Genomic DNA, 21,876 nt, shown 5'->3' with positions numbered 1-21,876 from the left:
GAGATTGGATTAAAGGCAGAGGCAGTGTATTAAAACAACAGTAAGTGAGCAGATACAAAATGATATTTTAGCCTTATTAGAACAGCTCTGCCTGGGAATGACTGAAACCTGGACAGCCGCAGCTTGTTCAGCGGGCCTTAGACCAACAAACCTTTCATCTGTGTAAACTTTGGTTGGGTGTGACCCACCGAGTGGAAAAAAAAAAAGGCACATCCTGTCTTATTTGTCTATCCTTGGAGCACCGCATCCCATTTTTGGGTCCTTCAGACCTTTAGCTTTAAATCACCCCTGCTGTCTTAAAATAAACCATTGCCATTTATTGCTCCTGGGCAGGTTTTAAACCAATAAGGGTGGCCTTTTCAAATTTGCATTTGGGTCATGCTCATAAAAAGTGATAAAGTACTCACGCTCACCTGGTAGTTACACTCAGGGTCCATGCAGTGGTAATGCTCTCTGTACTGGTAGGCACAGTGCACGTGTCCACAGTGCTGGCTTCCAGAGAACCTGAAAACACAGGACATGTTAAAACACATTAATAATGGAACGCTGTCATCTTTGTCTCGTTATAATTGGCCAAGGTTGCCCATGTTGCTGCCTGGACCAGGTGAACCTGGAGCTGCCGCGTCACAGCGTCAGAACAAGATTCTCGCTATAAGTTACGCTTGCAAAAAAAAAATCACCATACAGTATTTTTTTATTTTTTTTTTACACAAGAAGATCTAAAACAAAATCGTACAAACAGCTTTTTAAAAATAAACCCATGAAGCTGTGTTGTTATAGCAGTATTTTCTTAGTGGTGTTGCGTCAGGTCTCACACCATCAATGTCTTTCATGTCTGGACATTTTTTTTCAAACAACAGATTTTTTTCAGTAGCATTCCTCTAGCCAGCTGACCAACAGTGTGCAGCAACGTGTAGGGGAGGGAAAGTGTTGCACTGTAATACAGTCCATTACACAGAAATTCATAGAAAGCACTAAGGTCAACCATCAGTCCAACTAAAAGTGCAGGCTCTATCTGGTCCTTTAAGGGACAGTGGATTGGGGCCCCGGGAGATTACAGGGGCCTCAAAAAGCTCTATAATAAGTGCATATTTGTTAAAAAACTTAAAATCCCATATCACTGTGATTCATTTTAGCAACTACAGGCGACGGTGTCCCCGCCTCTAACCTAACCCTCGACCTCAAGCAGATCAGACGCAACAGCAGCAAGCTTAAAGGGCATGCTCAACGACTCCTACTCCTACTTTGATTTTGATGTGACTGTGTAACTTCACCACAGACGTTCTTGTCACAGTTACGATTCTGTGTGAAAAAATATTTGATGGATTAGGATGTGTTAAGAAATGATGGCGCGCGCATAGGGATAAAGATAGGACAAGGCGTAAAAACGCTGGAAGTTGTTGACTAACGAGCTTTTGTAAATTGCATATGCAACTTGCGTGGGTAGGTCCCACATCCTTTGCTTGTTGTTTGTGTAACATAAAGAGCAGAACAGCAAAACAGTAAAATACGAACTACTAAACTGCTTGTGGGTGATTACATCTCTCTCGCATAGTCTATCAGAATAACATGATCAAAATATTAATAAATAAACGTTACAGAACAAAGTTATAACCAGTAAGCCGCAGCACTATATTTACAGCGGCAGGATTACGTGTTTAAATAAAAGCAATTACATGTTATGTTTGCCAACTTTGAGGGGAAAGAGGAATATAACGTGGCAACACGGAGAGATGTGACTCAGAAATGATCAACAGCAAATGAAGAACGATTTGCTGATAAATCATTAAAATTACCAGAAATTGGAGAAAAAAAAGAAAGAAAAGAAAAACAACACAGGTGATTGAGTTCTCAGAGGTAGCTCGCTCGTCTTCAGATGTCACCTTCAAAGTAACGAATCTCACACCTTCAAACCGGCTGCTGCTTTCCACACTCTGCCACAAATTACCCGTCTGTCACACCAATTTCAACCAAATTATCTTCATTTATTTCCAATGGCGCCGTAAGAGACACTTATTACTCTAAAACCTTTTTTTTTCCTCTCTCTTTGCAGTCGCTGACACATTAGGGACTCTTATTCTTCATATTGCTGTGAAAAATCCTTGTCAAATCAATTCCTCGTTCTCTCAGGTAAACAACAATTTGGCCCTGTAAGGTAAAAGGTCGGACTGTGCGTGTTTTCCCTCCTGTCAAAAGCGCAAAAAAAAAAAAAAAAAAAAAACCGTGGAATTTTAGTCTAAAAAAAGCAGCTTTTTACTGTCGAGCAGACACTTTTATAGTGGTGATTATAAGCCTGACAATGATGACTGTTAAAATCCTCCAATTACCAGTGAAAACACACAAATAAACATTTGCTCTGCTGCTGCCAAGGACTCCATCTGCTGTAGTGCCGAGGAGAGAGGGGGAAAAGGGGGCTGAGTAATATTTTTTCCATCTCTCTCTCTGTTTTTTTTTTTTTCCCCTTGTTAGGATTATCCCAGAGCTGCATTTACAGATCACTTTGCTGAGTTCATTAAGTTAATTGAACAGCATATTCAGGACTGCTTTTAAGTTGACAGTGTGGGTGTTTGTGTCTTTTTAAACACAGCCAAACCAAAGATTTTAGGCGTCCTGAAGCAGAATTTTATTTGTGAGGCACCATATTTATTCCCAATTATCATTCAAGTATTTATATTTACTTTTTTTAAGGTAATGGCAGGTAAGAAAACCCCAAATCTTATCTCCTAATAAAATGGATATGAAAATATTTTTGAATTCAAGTTTTATATTATTATATCCTACACAAGATAGTAGTAGTTGAAGCTGACTTTTCATAGAAATCCATACCCAAGCGTAAAAATGCAAAATTAAGAGGAAGGAGAAAGTATGGAAAAGAAAAGCCAATTTTTATTGGTATTATGTCAATAATACCAATAAAATATATTTTAGATTTTTCATTAGCTGTCAAGCTCAATCAAAAATGAACAAAATCCTTGAAATAAACCGTAATATAAAATATGATGTGTGATACGTGAGCTTCACTCTCAAAAAACTGAATTACGTACATTTTCCATGCTATTCTGATATATTGATATTCACTCCTGCATGTGTATAACAGTGGCACTTATCAACCTTTTCTGTAAGAGTTTCTGTCTCTCTTGGGCCCCCAGGCGTCCTGGGGTCTTAAAATCTGCCTATGTTGGGCCAGCCCTCTTTCCAAAAACCCCAGCAGAAGGCCTGACGGCTCTTTTAACGAGAGTCGACCAGAGCGCAGAAAAGAGCCAACATATGTCTTGTCTATAAAGGCAGCCTCACACACATATATACATGAACATCCGCGACGATTAACACACGCAGCCCCCCACCTTTCCCCTTGGAGACTACAGTCCACCCCTCTGCTCGTTGCCCAGCTGTATCACTTTGCCTCTGGACAATTCCCACTTGCCGCGTCAGGGGGCCTAATGGGCCTCTGCTATTCAGCAGCAGATTAAATATTAATATCGCCACGATACAGAGATTGCAGAGCATCTCCAGTTACAATAGAGTTACACAGATCAAAGTGGTGAGGCAACGGTGGCTGCATGAAAGCATTTAAAGAGCAGAAACTGCACCTAAACGCCATCAAGGAACATCTTTGCGAGCCGAACTTGAGTGCGAGTTGAAAATATGAGGAAGCTTTTTTCCCCCCACCCCATGTTTTTTGCAGGGATTGGATGAAAACATATTTACAAAGCCAATTTTTTTGTCACATTCTGCGCTCATTATCCGGGGCTTTAAAAAGATCCTCCTCCCCTTGCCTCTACCTCCCATCTTGCTGCTACATTTGCCCTTTTTATGAGCCCTCCTTTTCCATTTTTCCCCTCCCTTCTCTTCTTTTCCTTTCTCTCTCTCTCTCTCTCTCTTTTTTTTTTTTCTCAAGCCCAACACGGAAATTGAAACTGTATCTGGGCTTATCTGCAACCTCCCCGTGCATCAACTGCCGAGATGTTTAGACAAATTTTATGCATTATGCAGCGCAAATATCAAAACAGTTCTTGGCAGTGCCAGCAGAAGCCTCATTAAAAATTCCTTAATTAAATCTTCTTGCAAAATGTAATCAGTCCAAGGAAGGGGTTTCATGTGTGTGCATGCGAGCGAGCGAGTGTGCAGAAGAGGACGTGCACATGTGTGTTTCTGTCAGTGCCAAGGCTTTGATTTGTGCCCTTCATGTTATGGCTTGGAGAAGTAATCATTAATGGCAAAGCCACTTTGGCTTTTCAAATGCCTTTTTTCCCTTTTTATATAGACTAAACAGACAACGATGATCAACTTTTTAGTGATGATGAATTCAACTGGATGTTATGTCCAGTGAAATGAAAGGTACATTCCCTTCTTTACTGTATTTTGTTGTAAATGACTGTAGTGTTGGTCATTTTTTGCTTTTGGCATTTTGTGCTTAGGCAGTTTTGCTTGTTTCACACTTAACTTTTTTTGGGGTGAACCGCTATACCAGACAGCGGGATCTTTCATACCTGCATTTACCATTTATGTTTTTTTATTATTTTTGTATAATCTATGCATAGTGTACCATAAGAAAATAGAGCTACCTTACTTTAATTAATAATTTAACAGTAGCGGGTCAATCATATTTATTTTTGGTCTCATCTGGGATTATAATATGACATACTGAATAAAGGTCAATGAGTCCAAATTCAGGACTAAAAAGTGAGAAAAAGTTTTCAGTAAAATAAATAAATAAAATAAAATAAAATAAGTTGAAATCTGAACATTTGATGTCTACTTATCTAACTAACTCATTAAAATCTCAAAGCATTTCACTCACAAAGCTTTTCACAAGAAAATAAAGGAACAGAGGTTGAAAACCCATTTAAAATAAAAAAAGACTAATAATAATATCAAAACATTGCATAAAAAAAGGAATGCTGCAAACCAAAAATCAACAAATAGGCTGCACATTATAAACATGAACTGAACAGATAATCTTTGATCTTCTGTGCAAGTATGGAAAAGGATTAGTAATCCATAATCTAAAGTAGGAGGAGCAAATAGAAACTGAATAAAAGTGGCTCAAGAATGGAGCTCTGAGGAACCCCACATCTGATCTTCATTCGTTCATATTAATAATTCAATTCAATTATACAAAATCATTTTGATATGCAAATCAAATTGAAACAGTTTAGCAAGACAAAGCCACCCATTTTTCCTGTCTATTATTTAGTGTATAACGATCAGCTCAAAGCATGACCAAACTTGCCGCTGAAATCCAATAAAACAATTTAGACCTCAATAGAAATCCTTCATAATATTCACATTTTTATCCTTAACAGTACAAATAGGAGACTGTAAATAACATTTATGTTTTGCATGTAATTGCACATCACAGTATGTTTTTTTTATTTCCATTTCATCAACATTTAACTACTCTTCTCATACATAAGGCTCCCTATGGATCATTTCCCTACCAGTGTAATTACTTGGAAGACCAAACTGCTGCATCAGTTGATTTAAAAAAGATCTCTTTATGTTTTGAGCAAATTTCTATTGATTTTTGTACCAAGAGGGATTTGCATACCTGGCGATATATTTCTGGTAGAGGTTTACGTCATCACTGGCGGGTTTATCAGGCGGCAGACCATTCCTAATGCAAGAGCAAACACCAAACAGACAGGATTAATAGTGAGGCAGGCATGTCGGTTGTTAATAAGAAGAAACTGACACAATATTTTCTTAAAAGCCACTCCCAAACTGTGCTCTATCAATATGTATTTTCCAGTGGCATAACAGCGTTTTCAGCCACGCCATGAATCAAAGATAGAAGGTGCGTACTTTGATGCAATGCACTGGCTCCCAACCAATCAAAGTCCAAAATACGGAAGCAAAAGGACATTAATCTTTTGTTGTGCGGAGAGTATGCAAACATAAAATAAAAGATCTAAAAATCAGCATTTTCTGATAATCTCCAGAGGCCTTGGCTCTAATGTGGATGTCAAATCTACTGCAATCTGTCTGGAATCAGCGTAAACAAAGATGCAAGACACCTCTAGAAGCTGATATATAGAACGTTAGCTTCGGCTCAAACAAATTCATTTCAGGGCAGGAAATAAAGAGGAATTCATCACATTACAGAGGCGCGCGGGGGAATGGTGTTTTCCTTTTGTCACCTGTGTTGTGATTCCTTTCATAAAGCTGGCAGCAGAATAAAAACCCCTAATAGAGATTTGGTCGTGTTTGCTCCCGCTCAGCAAGTGGCATTTAGCTCCATGTGAGCGGCTCCACACAGGGGATGACCTGAGGTTAATCTGGCCCAGAGGGGAGGATACATTGCCAGACATTTTACCCAGCGCCCCTTCCTCCTCCCCGTGTACTACAAGCAGCAGACTGGGTCAGTTAGCCAACACTGCCGCTTCGCAGAGCCCCCAACCTGGCAAAGGCCAAAGCTTGAGGGAGAGGTGCCTGAGGGCTCTTAAACAGTGTCTTTGATAGGTCCTGGCTGAGTAGAGACGAGGTCACAACCAATCAAACAGACTCTGGAAGCTCCTTCCTACTACTAATGCACACAGCTGTAGGTGAGCTCCCCAAACCCCTCGTTTGCTTCCTTTAAAGTGCCCTCATCAGGCAGCGTCGAGCCGGCCCCTGCGACTCACCGGGAGGTTAGCCGTGGCTCTGAAGTAATTAAAGGGAGAGTTGTTACACCCCAGCCAAACGAAAGAAGTCAGTCACTTTGCGATGACTGTGCTAAATCAGTCTCCATGGAGTGCTACGGCGAGTAAACACTTCATGCGCCTTCGCAGCTCATAATGTCGTGGATATATTGGGCGTTATGCGCTGTTTCACACTACGGAGGTAGCAATTACCTTTGCGTTTGGCTAACTGACTCACAGAAGCAGTTAAATTGTATGTGAGCATCACATTAGCTCTGAGGGGGCTGCACACAGAGACCATCGGTGCAAGGAAAAGAGAAATTTATGTTTGAAATTGTTCGATTCTGTTAGTCAACTTTAAATGAGGGATTTGTTGTGTACTCAGTATGTTATTTTAAATGCAGAAAGTAATAGAGGATGTTATCTTCTTTGTAAAAAAAAAAAAGGCCTAAATAATGTTTATGTTGGTGTATTTAATTCAAATACCTCAAAAATAAGTTGACAGGATTCTATGTTTAGTGACAGACACATAACATGTTGGTGATCAGGTGCAAATAGTGTCACTGTATTTCAGTCAGTATTTGCTTCAACTTTTTTTTGTTTTGTTTTGTTTTTCTTGTTCTTGTTCCTCAATTTCTTGATAAACCACACATCTATTTTGATGAGCCACACCCAAACTTGATCTACACAGAATCTCAGCTGTTTTAAATCATTATTTGTATTGACTGTGTCTGCAATATAAATGTGACACACCTCTAGGATGAGAACACGAAAGCACAAAAGACTACTTTTGGTATAATTTTCTAAACTAGAAAAAAAAAGGGTTTTCCCACGCTACTCTTGTATTGTTTTGACTGCTTTCATGAAACTTAAGATGTGAAATGAAGAAATTCAAGAGTGCTACAAATATTTTAGGACAATTGACTCAGATTAGCACTGTTTAGGCTTGGCCATAATATAGCAGTGTTCATTTAAAACAGTGCTATGCTAGTTTAAGCTAGTTTAGAGTTAGTTAAGTTCCACATTAAAAAAATTCAGATTAGCATAAATACAAATTTGCTGGTGCCAAGCTATAGTAATGCTAAAACAGTTTACTCATGAGGCTATAGCCTGCATTCTCAGTTTAGCACTACTTTAGCGATGCTAAGCTAATTTTGGCGACTTCATTGGTATACTGTCTAGAAATAATTTAAACTTTAGCACTACTTAATGTACCTTAACATTTTTATTATTATTGAGGCTATTGCCACCTTCTAGTTCAGCAACTCTTATTATAACAAAATTAATTGGATTCCCAGACCGAGTGAGCGCAGTATTTTCTTTTTTTTTTTTAATTATGAAAAAAAAAATTCTTAAGAAAACTGTCCAAGATCTGGGAACTTAGTATGATTACAAAGTTCATTACCTGTATGAAAATTAGATTTTTTTTTTCAATAAAAGTTAAAGAGGAGATATTTATTGTATCACATAAAAATGGCAAAAATAAAAAATAAAAACTTACTTCACTGACGACACAGTGCCTGTGGTTATAGAGTCAGTCTTGGAGAAGCTGGACTTCATATAATCAGCAGCGTTGAAGCTTATGTGTCCTGCCTGGTCCATCGTCAGCCCCGGAGCAATGTTGGCCCCAGTCGTGCCAACAGCGGGGACCCCAGGAGCTCCAGGGTTTCCTGGTGCCGTAGCCAGAACATTAGGGATCAAAGAAGTTTCTGGATTTCCTGGTATTAGCTTCTGGATCGTTCGGATGTCATATTTGGAAGGACGACCAACTTTACCGGTCTTAAAGGCGATAGCGCCACCCATATCTGGGTTGCCCTCGCCGGGTTTGAACAGGTGCAGAAACTTGACATTCTCCAGGTCGTACTTGGACGGTCGCTTGTAAGCATTGCCGTTCTGCTGCTGCAAGCTCTCGCCCATCTTCAGCTTCTGAATGAAGAAGTCGTATTTTGAGGCTCGGGAGGCCATGTTCTGTATGTGGGAAGAATTGGGCGGCTGAGAGTTGCCCAGCTGAGTTGCTCCCGACTGTTTGTGGTCTAGGCTGGAGTGGTAGATCTGACTCTCCGCCCCCGGCAGGCCGCCGGAGCTCTGGAGCATCGAAGCGCTCTTTTCTTGGGTCTGTTTGGAGTTGAGGTCATCCGGTTTGGGTGGGGAAGCGTGCACGGGCCAAGGGAGGGTTTCACCGGCTTTTAGCTTGCGGATGTACTCTTCGTACTTGGAGAAGCGAGGGCTGCGCGAGTCCTCCGCATTGCTGAGGGACGAGGGGTCTGAGGTAGCTTTGACAGCATCAAAGCTGATCTTCTTGGTCACCTCGTCCCTTACCTGATGGTCATCATAACCAAACATCCCAAGAAACTTATTCATGGTGTTGACAGCATAGTCCCGTAGGGCTGAAGCTTCTCCTGCACAAAGAAAATAAAAAGTTACATATAAGGTTCAATTAGTTAAGATTGTTCATTTGAAAACTGGTGTGTATAAAACGGAAAGAATCTTTGTATAATACTATAAACAGCATAGATGCAATGATAACACCTTTACTTCAGACAGTTGTCCATATGGTTCGCTATAAATAAATAACTCTGTTGCAATAATGAATATTTTTCTAACCAATTAGATTATCTATGACCAAATTTGCCAAAATGCTCACTTGGGTAATGAACATGTCTAGAAACAAATGGCAGCGCTCTTGCATTTAAGGACCTCAAACAAATCTAACAACAGGAAAAGTTTGTCTGCAGTGCATGCAACATCTGTAAATGTCTGCGAATATATGTGTCTACAATCAAACAGCCTCAGGCTCTTCCTGTTTTGCTTGCTGTGTCAGTCCTGCAAAATCTGCAGGTTAACATAGCAAAGAGTGTGTGCCATGAACACACGTTGTTTTGTGAATAACGATAAACTGGTTGTCAAAATTTAAAAAATGATTTTTTTTTCTCTAAAGCAGAATCGGTAACACTTTATTTGAAGGGGATGAATAAGACTGACATGACACTGTCATAAACATGACATAACACCTGTCATGAACATGAATAAGCCTTCATGAATATTTATGACTGTTGTCATAAAGCGTCATTCGATAAATTGACACTTTTAATACAAAGTTGACATTATTCAAAATGTCGTTGTTATGACAACTTGACATTAACCAAGAAATCATTACTGTTTAAACCTTTAATAACATAAAGTTACCTTATTTTTAAAGTGCAATCAGTAATACTTTTATAACAAATTTATATCAATAATGATTTATTGGTTCATGTCAAGTTGTCATAACAGACATTTTGAATAATGTCAACTTTGTATTAAAAGTGTCATAATTAACCGAATGACAACAGTCATAAATATTCATGAAGGCTTATTCATGTTCATGACTTGTGTTATGTCATGTTTATGACAGTGTCATGACAGTCTTATTCACCCCCTTTCAAATAAAGTGTTACCGCAGAATCTTCCACTTTTGAAAAAATCTTAAAACGAATACCTTTTAAAAACAGTAACACAGCCTTACATAGTTCTCCAACAATGAGGCTTAAATTATATTTTAATGCCTTGTTTTTTTGTTTGTTTTGTTTGAAACTTTTCAATCAATAATCTCTATTCAAAGGCACATTTCACTGAGTAGTTTTTCTTGAAGCAAATTTCTAGACCTATGAATATCAACACACACACACATGCCTTATTGAATTATGAGAGGCTAGGACAAATGGGCTTCTGTGCAAGATCAAATGTATACTCCAAGGAAACAAGCACAAAGATTTTGATCAACTTACAAAAGATGAAGTATATTTGAAAATGCTTGGGTTATATTTATTTCACAGGAATTCTCAGTAGCTGTGCCATCTGTAATTGGATTTTTACCCTAACCGAATAAACATGTTCAGATTAAAGCAGGGAACTTGTGCTGCTGCAAGAAAATATTAATTTATTTAAAGAATTAATTATAGAATTAAAAGATTTTTAGTGCTTAATGTAAAAAAAAAATCCAACAACACTACAGGAATTAAGAAAATGTATTAAATAATGTTTTATAAACCAATAAACCTTCAAAGTTGATTATTGTGTCACCTTCAAAAGTGCAAAGAACAAACTTTTTGTTCATTTATTAACTAAAACATAATTTTACTTAAGGACTCCATTAAATTGGACAACTTCCCCAAGGACACAGGCAGAATACAGTCAATGTATAGTTTAATTGCATTATGTGGAGATTAATTCTGCCTCATTAAGTGCGATCCAGGTTAGAGTAAGTGGTCAGAAAGTGGCGGAAAGGAAAGGATGATTTGGCCCTGAAAGCAGTGAAAGGATCGCGCTATGCATGAAGAAGAGGAGCTTGCGTGAAGAGGAAATGGTGCAGAGAAAAAGGGAGTAAGAGAGAAGCGGAAAGAAAAAAAAAAGAAAGAAAAAAAGAAAGAAAGAAATAATCAGGAGTGGCGGAGCAGCCTTGTTGTGTTTGCAGATCTGACTCATTTCCAAAAGTCTCCTCTTGAGTAACTCTGCACATTAGGCAGGATCTGAGAACAGATGATCATTTCAACAGCGCTATGTTCGACCTCCTTTACTTACTCACTGACTTGGCACGGTCACAGGGACAAAATCCAAAGTCCTTTTTTAAAAATTTGTTTTACTGCTGTTTTCATCACCAGAGAACACATGAGCTGGCAGGAGGAGGTGCCGCCCACCATCCGAGGTAATTAATACGCAAATATTTCTGTTCTTGTCTCATATTTCTCAGTTATTGCTAAATCAGTCCCTGGGCCCTGCTCTTCACATCCCCTGCGCAGCATGTAAAATAATCCCCAAATTTCCACTCGCCACGGCTGGGGTTGTTTCTCCACTCTGTGGGTCGGTATGAAACAGGATCTAGTGGATCGAAGTGCCATGAAATTTTTAGGAGAAATAGATCAGATATTTGAGAGGAAATACCTACAAGTTTGCCACAGATCAGTTTGTCAAATCTATCGTGTTTTCACATGTACTAAAACCACAGTGACACTACGTAAATACAATTGCCTACTGTGCTGTTTAACACCGGATCTCACGTTTACATTTTTTTTTCTTTAGCCGAAAAATGAATTGATGGCATTGAGTATAACTGGGACTGCTTCTGAAGAAGACCATTTAGAAAGGACAACGATTCGAGTTCTCTTGGATGGATATTATTGGTTTGTATTTATAAGGACATCTCAAGTCGCACCATGTGATATGCATCTATCTATCCATACAGTGTATCATATTGCTCCAAAGTTAGGGCAGTCCCACCCACAGATCAAAGAGTGAAAGAATAAAACTACTTTACTAAAACTTGAAAAAGAGAGCGCCTTGTGAAGTATTCATACTTTTATATCAATGTAATTCCCACATTTTATCAAAAAACAACAACAACAAAAAAACACCAACTTAAATGTACTCTCTACACAACAAGCCTTCACAAAGCGGTGGAAAAGTGGAAAGAAACAGTTTTCAACTAATTTTTACTTGAAAAGTAAAAACTGGTCCAATACACATAAATAAAATTATTTCATAAAATTAATCACATTTAATTCCCTTTAAAAGTCAGAGAATTAAATTAGTCAGAGAATTAGTCAGAGAATCCACTTTTGCCTAATTTAATTTCACCATTAATGGAGCTGTTTCATGAACAAGGTTTGAACACACCATCTACACAGAGGTGGGTGCATCATGCTGCGGGAATGGTTCTCTTTATTGGGAACAGTGAAGCTGTTCAGAGGTGATTGGAAGGTGGATAGAGATAAATACAGAACAATCATGAAATAAATCATGCAAGGAGGCTTGAGACTAAAAACTGGCCCAGAGGTTATTCTGGTACCCTTAAATAAAGTCCAATGCCACCAGGTTATTGATACAGTTGTGGAGAAATTAAAGTTGGATTAGGTCATAGAATGACATCTCAAGGTTTCAAGAACTCTCAGAAACTTCATTTAGGGTATCAGAGTAAAGGGGGTCACGTCATAGCTTTCTTATTATTCTTATATTATTGTATATTATTTTTCCTGTGCCTCACAATTATTCACTACTTAGTGTTGGTCGATCATATTAGTATTTCACATATATGTTACAGTTTTTTTGGTCTTTACATGATAAAATGTGGCAAAAGTTACAAATGGAATGCACTTAATTTTTTCTTTTTACACAAAATTGCTACATATCAGTTTAGAGAACTGGACATTTGTTCGTGTTCACCTCACAAAAATAAAAAAGCAGTTTAAAAGCTGTATCAAAGACTTAACATCTTCCTGTTGCAATGCAATGCAATGCTTCATTTTTTAATATTTAACAGATGTCTGTTTTTTTTTTTTTTGTTCTCTTCCCTTTTTGCTGAGAAATCAGCCGGATTGCGTGACGTGCTATCACTGAAAGGCAAATGACTGGACTTGAAGGGATTATTACTAGGACTGACAGGAGATAACCTTTCTAAAACGTCATGTAAATGAGGCTGCTACTCAACTGAGCACCTCTTAATAACGCCATGTGACACCAGGTGGGGAACCTCAGTGTTGTGTGTGGGGGATCAGGGCCCAACTTGGCCCCCTTCGGCTTAGACAAATTAATGAATAAATAACTAAATAATTTTCTTTTCTTCTTCTGCTTTAACCCCATCTGACATTTCCATCTGCATTCTCTCTGGAGGAGAGCTGCAGGCAACCAGCTCCTAATCTCGACACTTCAGGATCCAAAACACGACACAGGCCTGCCTTGTCTATATTTGAGGCAATTAGGCCGCATTTTCCCCTCACCGATATGATAACAGATGGGCATTATATCTCCATTTGCTGCCCAAAAATGGTCATCAGCGTGTGGCACGGCCTCAGCGTCCATGGCACCAAGAGGCAGAAGGTGTCGGCGATGATAAAGATGGAAGCCGGCGGCTATAAATGGACTAATCTGAAGAGCTTGCAAGCAGACATTTGGTAAAAATGTTTGGCTTCAAAAAGCCGTCTCAATCAGCTGCGTTACTATTATTATTATTATTTTTAATTCTTACGGTAATTTTAATATAGTTTTAAAAAACTACTTATGCTCGTATCAGTGAATTAGTTTGAGGGTGCACTTTTTAAACAGACAGTGGCTGAGCTAATAAAGAGTTGCAATGCATAAATGACGTTATGTACATTTGTTTGATGTAATTTGTCACACGAAAAAAGAAAAGTGCCGGGCTTAAAACTTCCACACTGTTTGCTCAGTTAATTAACAGGCAGTAAATAGAGGGAGGGGGCTTTGAAATAGCTTGAAATGAATAATAACCTTTTGGGGTGAACCCAGAATTGCAAATGGAAGTCATGGTCAAGCCTGTTTGATCCTTTGCTCTGAGCATCTCTATCATTTGTTTCATACTTTTTAATTCATTGTTGTTGGGTTTTTTTTTCCCATTGACTGGCTTAAGAGGGCTCTAATGCGACATCTAAATTATCTAGGAAAAGTATTCTGGGGTTTTGCACTGATAGGAAATCTCCGCAATGCCTCGATGTGAGGAGTTAAATGTTTTGAAGGTCGCAGTTTCTCTCATTGATCTTGCAATGTTTGTTAATTACATTGTCACTGATGTTGTGAGAGATAATTAAGCCACTATGTTTATATGCATAATTATGTGCACTCCACATCAGCCTTTGAAAGACAGCAGTGAGAAAGAGAAAGAGGGAGCCGGAGAGAGAGGGAAAGGAAGAGGGGGAGAGGGAAGGAAAAATGTTTTAATTGTGAGCTGAACAGAAACACGGCAATATAGATGCCCTAGTTACAATCAACAAAGAGGAACTCGGGGAAAGAAAAGAGAGACGAAAAAAAACCACAACAACAACAACGCTCTAAAGACGAGATTTGCGACTGATGCGGGGTGCTCTCTCCATGCCGTCTTCAAACACCCGGCTTTCTTGTGAGCTTAAAAGAAGGGAGCCGGCGGAGGGAGAAAGGTGTAAGCCTGACTCACAATAGTTCAACATATTTACAGACAAGGCCCTTTTAAGGCTGCGAAATAAACAAAATGACTAATTAAAACCACAAAGCACATTTTTTTCTTTTGCCTCTGAAATGAAGTCTGCGCTCTTTTCTCAGAAGCCCCTGCCCCCGATTCTAACTGTGGCCAGAGCGGCTGCTGAACTTTCAGTGAAAAAAAAACGCACAAAACAAAAAGAAGAAAATAGAGACGATGACAAAAAAAGGGAGTACGTGTGACGCGACTCTGAGGCGCACACTTAAACCTAGATAGAAGCCCGAAAAACTGCTCGACCGAGGCGAGCGAACGCAAAACAAAACTTGTTTTTGCACCACAACAACCGGTTTCACCTGCAAATTGCTGTTTTTTTCTCTCTCTCTTCTCTCTGTGTGAAACTGACTTTATCTATTCTTATAACCGAGCTGAGTGCGTCTGTGTATGTGTTTGTTTTTTTCACATTTTTACAGCTCTGTGTTTTAACGTCTGCGACATAAGGCCACTCTCTCTGAAAGTGTCTAGTTTCAAGGGTCACAAAGTGTGCAACAACACTTTCCCAAAAGACTGCTGGGTGCCGTTAATTCTTCCCTGCTGCCGGCTTTATCTGTCTGATAATCAGTGAGTAATACGAAGGGAACATAGTGCCACAATTAAACAAGGGCCATTATGAGTCATTTTACAACGAGTGCTCGTTGTATTAAGGAATGTAAAAAGAAAAAAAAAATTGTTGGGAAAAAACTAAATAGGCCACTGCAGGATAACTTCAGCGATTCAACTGATCGCTTGGATTTAACAGCTGCAAAAAAAAAAAAAGAAAAAAAACTTATGTACCTCCGTGTAAGAGAGGAGCTTGAGGCAGTGGCTAAGTTTAGTGAGCTTAGGGGAAAAAAATCAAAGACTCAGTATGTAATCCTGGGTGTAATATGAAGCTTAGTCTGGCCCTGCCATGTGCTCTTGGTCCTCTGCTGAACGTTTAAAGGCCCAGCCTTATCAGCCTTCCCCATTTAATGAATTATGTTTTGTTTTTTTCATAATTGTAAACCTCAAACAAGTTCCTTTTTTCGCCCCCTTGACCTGCCAGCTGAAGCTGCCTTTAGAGTAATAATGTCACTGGCTATTCATACTGTAACTCTAGAGCCTGTCTTTCCAATAATGGGTACACTTAAGCTTATGTGGATGTGTGGCAATGTCACCTTTCCTTTCGTCTATCCAAGCTTTTGTCCCTTAATACTATTGAGTGCTAACCACTGTGGAGCTGAGACAGAGGTAGTTGCAGATCTATAAAAAAATACTGGCCAGGCGTGGAACAAGAGCTCATGGCACAAGATCTCGCAAGATTTTGCACTAGAAAGAAATCTGTTTTCCAAAAGTGTTGTCTGACTGCTGTTTCCCTCAAAACTTTTAAATATGGCTCCTGGATTTGAAGACAAAAAGTGCTACTTGGATTGTTGCATCTCGTTTCGTTGACAAGGTTGGGCTGGTTGATAACATATGGTTTAACAAGCGCTGAAGAAACAAACATAACATTGACAGGATGCCAATGATTTGTAAAAATCGTAGGAATATGAAGAACCAATCATTAGTTGCTAACAACAATAAAACTGGCATTTGCTTTGATCCTTCCTAATGCTTTTCCAGCGTTAGAATCACCTTGTAAATAGATCAACAGAATCAAGGAACTGGACAAACTGGATTACAGATTACAGTAAAATTTTGATCATTGTCCCAAAGACATTGTTTGTTCTCAAAAACATGCCATGATCTGGATGTCAGGTTAAAAACATACCTGGAGAGGAGAAACTTGCTTGGCGACTCTGGCCCTCGCTCCGGGGCATGTAGCTGTTGTCCTTTGGAGGTCTCTCTTCAGTTTCTTTGTCGTCATGGTAACTACCATCTTGAGACCCCGCCGTGGCCTCGGCCTCCTCGCCATTGTCCTCTTCGTCACTGCAGCCCTTGGGCTGGACCATGTAGACGCCCTCGGGAGGACCGTCTTCGTCATTGCTGACTCTGAGTTCATGTTCCTGCTCCTCATCGGGAGCAGGCGGCTCGTCCCCATACTCGCCGTTGACCCATTTCTCGATGGCCTCGCGTCTCTTCTGGTCCTCTTCGAGGCTCTGGCTGAGGCTCAGGCTTTCTGGGAAGTTGGTCTCGTTGTCGTCGTAGTAGGAACTGCCGCGCTCGCTGTTCTCTGCTACGCTCTGATCTCCCTCTGCGTTTTGGGAGCTGCTGTCGTACACCACTTGGCGGCTGAGCTTGGCACAGATAGCGTTGAGTTTTAGGCCACCTTTCCTTTTGGCGGCCATCTTGGGTTTTCCTGAGGTCGTGTCAGTGCATAAACTCCTCTCAGCTGGCGGAAAAACAGAAAGAAAGATGGAAATGCAACGTGAGTAAAACACAGTTATTGACACAAGAGGCGATTACCAGGGATTACCAGTGCAGAAGTTGTTCAAACCAATGGGAAAAAGACAGGGAATAGAAAACAGGAGTTTCTGATGCTAAATCCTCCAGTATTAACTGACAGCGACAGCAAAAGACTGGAAAGACTCAAACACACTTTTGGTCAGGTTTTAGCACAGCAGAAAAATAGAACAACGGCACCAGCATCTAAACCACAGGGAGATAGGTATCAGACCCCCTACAGTACTACAAGCGGCTTGTACACGGCTACATAATCCTTCACATGACAGTGCTATATAGACACTGTGAAATGTTATCTTCACTCTCACCTCGAGAGGCTGTGGACCTGACACCGAGTGGGGGGGCTGCACAGCGTTTAAGCTGTCAAGATCGAAGAGTGAAAACGCTTAGCTCTTTTGGGCTTTTGGTGAAATTTAGACTGCATCCTGAGTCTCCTGGGAAGGGGATAACTTGTCAAATAGATACAAAAAAACATATAGTTTTGAATTTTGTGTAATTTTACTTAACCATACGGCCATGTACACTAACAAGTCCCAGCATTTATTTTCCCAGGGGAGCCTCTCTGAACAATAGCACATGACAGAGTGTGCTTTGGGGCAGGAATGGGTGGCATTATTTCAATCCAAGTGGGGCTATCTTTATAACATGTCCTCTGATGAGGGAGGAACAGCTGCCTGTGACATTCCATATCCAGAGCTGCCTTTTTAGGGCAGAAACTGGACTCTGTTACCTTTCCCTTCATTCACGGGACCACCAAAGTTCACCTTCTAAAGGCATTTTCAGAACAACCATTGTTGAGTTTTTTCTTTCAGAAAGCAAAACGATTGTAGCTATGATACACGGACCTAAGAGTAGAAGCTGTGCTCTGGTTTTCACTGAGTGCCTTTTTCACTTTTTCCACACTTTCTCACATTTTAGCCAAAAGGATCATTCTTCTACTGAACCAGAGAGTCTTTCGCGATTTGTCCTAAATTTAGCTCTGTCCATTTTCTATCAACTCTAAGCGACATCCTACGAAAAGCATTCCCTCATCATGATGCTTCCACCCACAAACACAAGCCTTTTAGACGTAGGGGAAAAGTTTTAGTCTCATCTGACAACAGCTGTGCTATTGTATGTCCATCACATGGTTTGTTGAAAAAAGTTAAACAGATGTTCTTATGCCTGATGATATTTTTGCCCTTATGAGATTTATAATGGGATGACATTTACTGAGGCGAAGGCTGCAAATATTTAAGGTAGCAGGTGCCACACTTTTTGGATGTTTGACATGAAGGAAAAAAAAATTTCCTGTGTTTTATGCACTGTTTTGTGTTGGTCTATCATACAATCCTAATGAATACATTAAAGTCTGCGGTTGCAAAAATCAAACTGTGAAAAAGTTTAAGGGCCACTAAGACTTCTGCGAGGCCGTCTGGAGACACTCGCAGCAGACATTGTCCTTGGTGCTGATTTAAGCACATGTCATTTCGAGATAGAAAAATGTGCAATATCTGAGGTAACAAAGTTCCACCTTAAGGACTCAATCCACTTTCTCTATCAATGAGTACGAGCCTCTTCATTTTCCCCTCAGCCATAAAGCCAACCATAATCATGTGTGAGCCCCCCGTCGGCATTATGTAAATCACATTGGAGCAACATAAAATCCTGTTTTCATTTTCTTTTTGCAAAGCTGTGGAATCATTAGAGGATATGCAATTTGAAGCAGTTTACTGATCACCCCCGTTGCCAGACAATGAACCCCGCGCTACCCACACATGCTTTCTCAGTTACTGTATTTACACTGCGGGCTTCCTCTCTGAAACAATGACTCTCAGGAGTTACACAGTTTTCTGTGCCCCGTATATCGGAGACGCATTACCGAGCAGTTTGGTGTTAAGACAATTGCAGGTGGAGGGCGGGGAGCGGGGAGCGGGGGCTGGAAGGGGTCAGCTTTTTAAAGGACGAGGAATCCGAAAAAGCATCAGCTGCAAAAACTATTAGGAAGTGGAAGGCATAAATTAAAAAAAAAAAAAAAAGTATTTTTTTTTCCAGAAATACACTCCGCAGGAAGGTTGAGGTCATTTGGGTGTTGCTTTGGATGTAATTTATTCTTTATATTGTGCCTTAACTACTGACTTCCTTTGTTCGGCAATCTCAGGCTCCTTGTAGGAAGTGACCCCTCAACAGGGGCTTCTTTCCATTCGTACCTATTTCTGTAAGGATTTTTGTTTACAAAACGAAGCATGAGTGGATTACAAGTACATGCCGAGCATGGAACTGGCGCAAAAAGTGGATACCACAGATTATTTGTCTTTTTAAACCTGCAGCACAATTTAAAACAAATAAAATACTCTGTGCTCTGCTGCATAAAAGCAGGTCGAACTGTTATTTATGCTTTTGGTTCTTGTCCGCGGCAGCTTTTTTTCCCCCCATTGCTTACAGTAAGGATTGCTATGGAAACTCTAAGCTGTTTACCTCAAGTCGTTTGTGTGCATGATAGCGTACAATGAGATAAAATCTGCAGGGACCTACATGAAAGAACAACTTCTCCCCCTGGGACCAGATCCTCCCACCTCTCTGAGAGTCCAGTAAGCATTCTGCCTTATTAATGAATATCAGAAAGAAAAACAACACTGTCACACGCCTCGGACATTATTTACACTCTGTTTTAGCCCCGTGTACTAATTGTCAAGGAGGAGACACCTCAGTAAGCACTGGGAGTTGGGGAGAGAAAAAAAAAAAAAGCACAGGCAGGTTAGAACACAACAGCTGAAACTAATTTTTCCAGCTGCTTATGTTAACGGTGACATTATTTTCACTGGAAACAGAGCAGGACCACAAAGACGAGCAGGCGCGTAGTGTCTGTAAAAGGCCAAAACTTAGGTATTTTTGAATCCTTTCGCTTGACGTCAGGGTCCTTTATATATATATACATATATATCTTTGGTCAAAAATGGGCTCATTAGAGCTGCTTCTTCTCAGTCTGCACTGACAAACTATCTCTTGCAAACCTCTCCAAGCCCCACGGGTATGTTTGGGTTCTGATGCAGAATGTCTGTTCGCGTGCCAGAATAGTCGAAATCCTAGTAGCGCTATAGGGAGGGCATAATTTGTGTGAGCGTGCACTTTAGTCACGTCGAATATAGATAAAAGTGCACAAGGTAAACTGTTAGAAAGTATTCACACCCCTTCAATTTTATTTCCACATTTTGTCAAGTTACAACCAAATCTTTAATAAATGTATACAATTTTAGGACTTGGATCAATACTGGCTCTCTTACCCTGATAAACAAAATCCCTGGCAACAAAGTCAATTCAGAAATCACTAAATTAGTACGTAGAGTCCTTCCCCATTGTGAAACATGGCAGTGGCAGCATCATGTCTGGAGATGCTGGGAAGCTGGTCAGAGATGAATCAAAGATGAATGCAGTTAAATACGGAGGAATATTTGAAGGAAACCTGTTACAAGTGAAGGCAGGTTCAGAGATGCTCGCCATCCAATCTGAGTGAACTTGAACTACTTTGCCAAGAAGAGTAGGAGAAAATCAAATCATTATCAAGGAGTAGAAAGCTTTTTGAAACCGATTCCTGTGCTTCCAGCAAACAGTGGCTCTACCATTAACTCAGGAAGTTGCACCTTTGGTCCATCACAAAACATCTCAACAAAACCCACTGGATTTTAGGGCTGCAACGTGACAAAATGTGAAGACTTTTTTTTTCTCGTTGCAGCTCTACCAAGCAGCACCTTACATCCAAAGCAGTCTGGGATGCAATCAACTTGTGGAACGTCACATGAAAAATGGAATAACCTGATTTTGTTGTTCATTCAGGGAACGAGGCTGCCCCACAAACAGACCAGCTCCCTGCGGAGTTTCTGTTGGTACGAAGCGAGCACACAGGGGGGGTCTGTATACATGAGAGGTAGATATTGCCTGTTTAAACCGAAGCTTATCTCTTCAACTAATCAAACACAGATACAGGCCCCGTTGTAGATTCCTGCTGGGCTCCAACATGACTGACACGGGGACAACCCAACCACCCCCCTCTGCAATATCTTAAGTTAATTAATACAAACAAGGTCTGGGAGATGTCTGTTTAGCTCGGGATTATTTTACAATATGCAACCAAGAGTTGAAGTAGCTTTAAAAAAAAAAAAGAAAGAAAGAAAAAAGTCTAGTTATAACTTTATGAACCTTCGGCAGATTAATCGACAAGCCTCCCAGTGTGTAGCTCAGTGAACCTTTCATGTCCCTGCCTCTCAAGGGAGATGCGTGTGTGACGGTGTGTGCGCTCGCCTCTGCGTATTTCAGGAAAAGCACAGGCAAACACACACAGACACGCTTGCAAAATTACAATGTTTATATATTTTTTTATTTTTTTGTGAATTCACGGCTCACGAGAGGAGAACGTTTCTCCCCCCCACCCCACCTCCCAACACTTCTCTCGCTTTCCGGGAAGCCACGAACAGCCGCCGCGAGCAAGTCGAGCGTAAAGCTACTGATGGACAACCACCCCGGCTGCACCCGGACCCCAGCATCTGGCCCCGCTCTCATTTTTTATTACAGAAGAATAACAATAAGCAGGTTGCCGACCCCGCCGTGAGATTTTGCCACAGTTCTCTAACAGTCGGTGCAGCGGATGCGGAGAAATTTCCATTTTTCTGCATGCATATTTAATTGAGTTTTGTCCCAGTGGTGCGGAAATGATTTGTTTTTTGCTCTCTGTTCACTTGACTCCTCTTCGGAGTCGCTAACCCTGATTAAGACGTTCCCGTTAATTTCCCAGCGCACACCTTTTTTTGTGCATTAATGGTTCTGATCGTCTAATTAAAACTTCTCAGCTCGGCTGCTGATCACCGCTCGTTGTGCCTCTGACCTGAAGTTTTAATTGCCGCATCAGAAGCGATAATAATA

The 21,876-nt window shown here is 40.3% G+C and overlaps 1 protein-coding gene across 6 annotated transcripts in view; it reads right to left on the bottom strand.

Moving 5' to 3' along the window:
* casz1 (castor zinc finger 1) overlaps positions 1 to 21,876 on the bottom strand; it is a 96,958-nt gene that overhangs the window by 27,727 nt on the left and 47,355 nt on the right. For 4 of the 6 annotated variants that reach the window (XM_016672166.1, XM_016672165.1, XM_016672163.1 and 1 more), the window contains 4 exons: positions 16,349 to 16,909; positions 8,122 to 9,019; positions 5,552 to 5,617; positions 408 to 504 (listed from right to left, as the gene is read on the bottom strand). In XM_016672166.1, the coding sequence (XP_016527652.1) occupies positions 408 to 504; positions 5,552 to 5,617; positions 8,122 to 9,019; positions 16,349 to 16,909 (1,622 nt within the window). The remainder of the gene's footprint in view (positions 1 to 407; positions 505 to 5,551; positions 5,618 to 8,121; positions 9,020 to 16,348; positions 16,910 to 21,876) is intronic. The other 2 variants (XM_016672164.1, XM_007553312.2) reach the window with 1 other exon arrangement.

Source organism: Poecilia formosa, unplaced genomic scaffold, assembly GCF_000485575.1.
Source record: "Poecilia formosa unplaced genomic scaffold, Poecilia_formosa-5.1.2 Scaffold56, whole genome shotgun sequence".
Lineage (NCBI taxonomy): Eukaryota > Metazoa > Chordata > Actinopteri > Cyprinodontiformes > Poeciliidae > Poecilia > Poecilia formosa.
The sequence above is the reverse complement of the archived record's forward strand: the minus strand, read 5'-3'. Positions and strand labels throughout refer to the sequence as shown.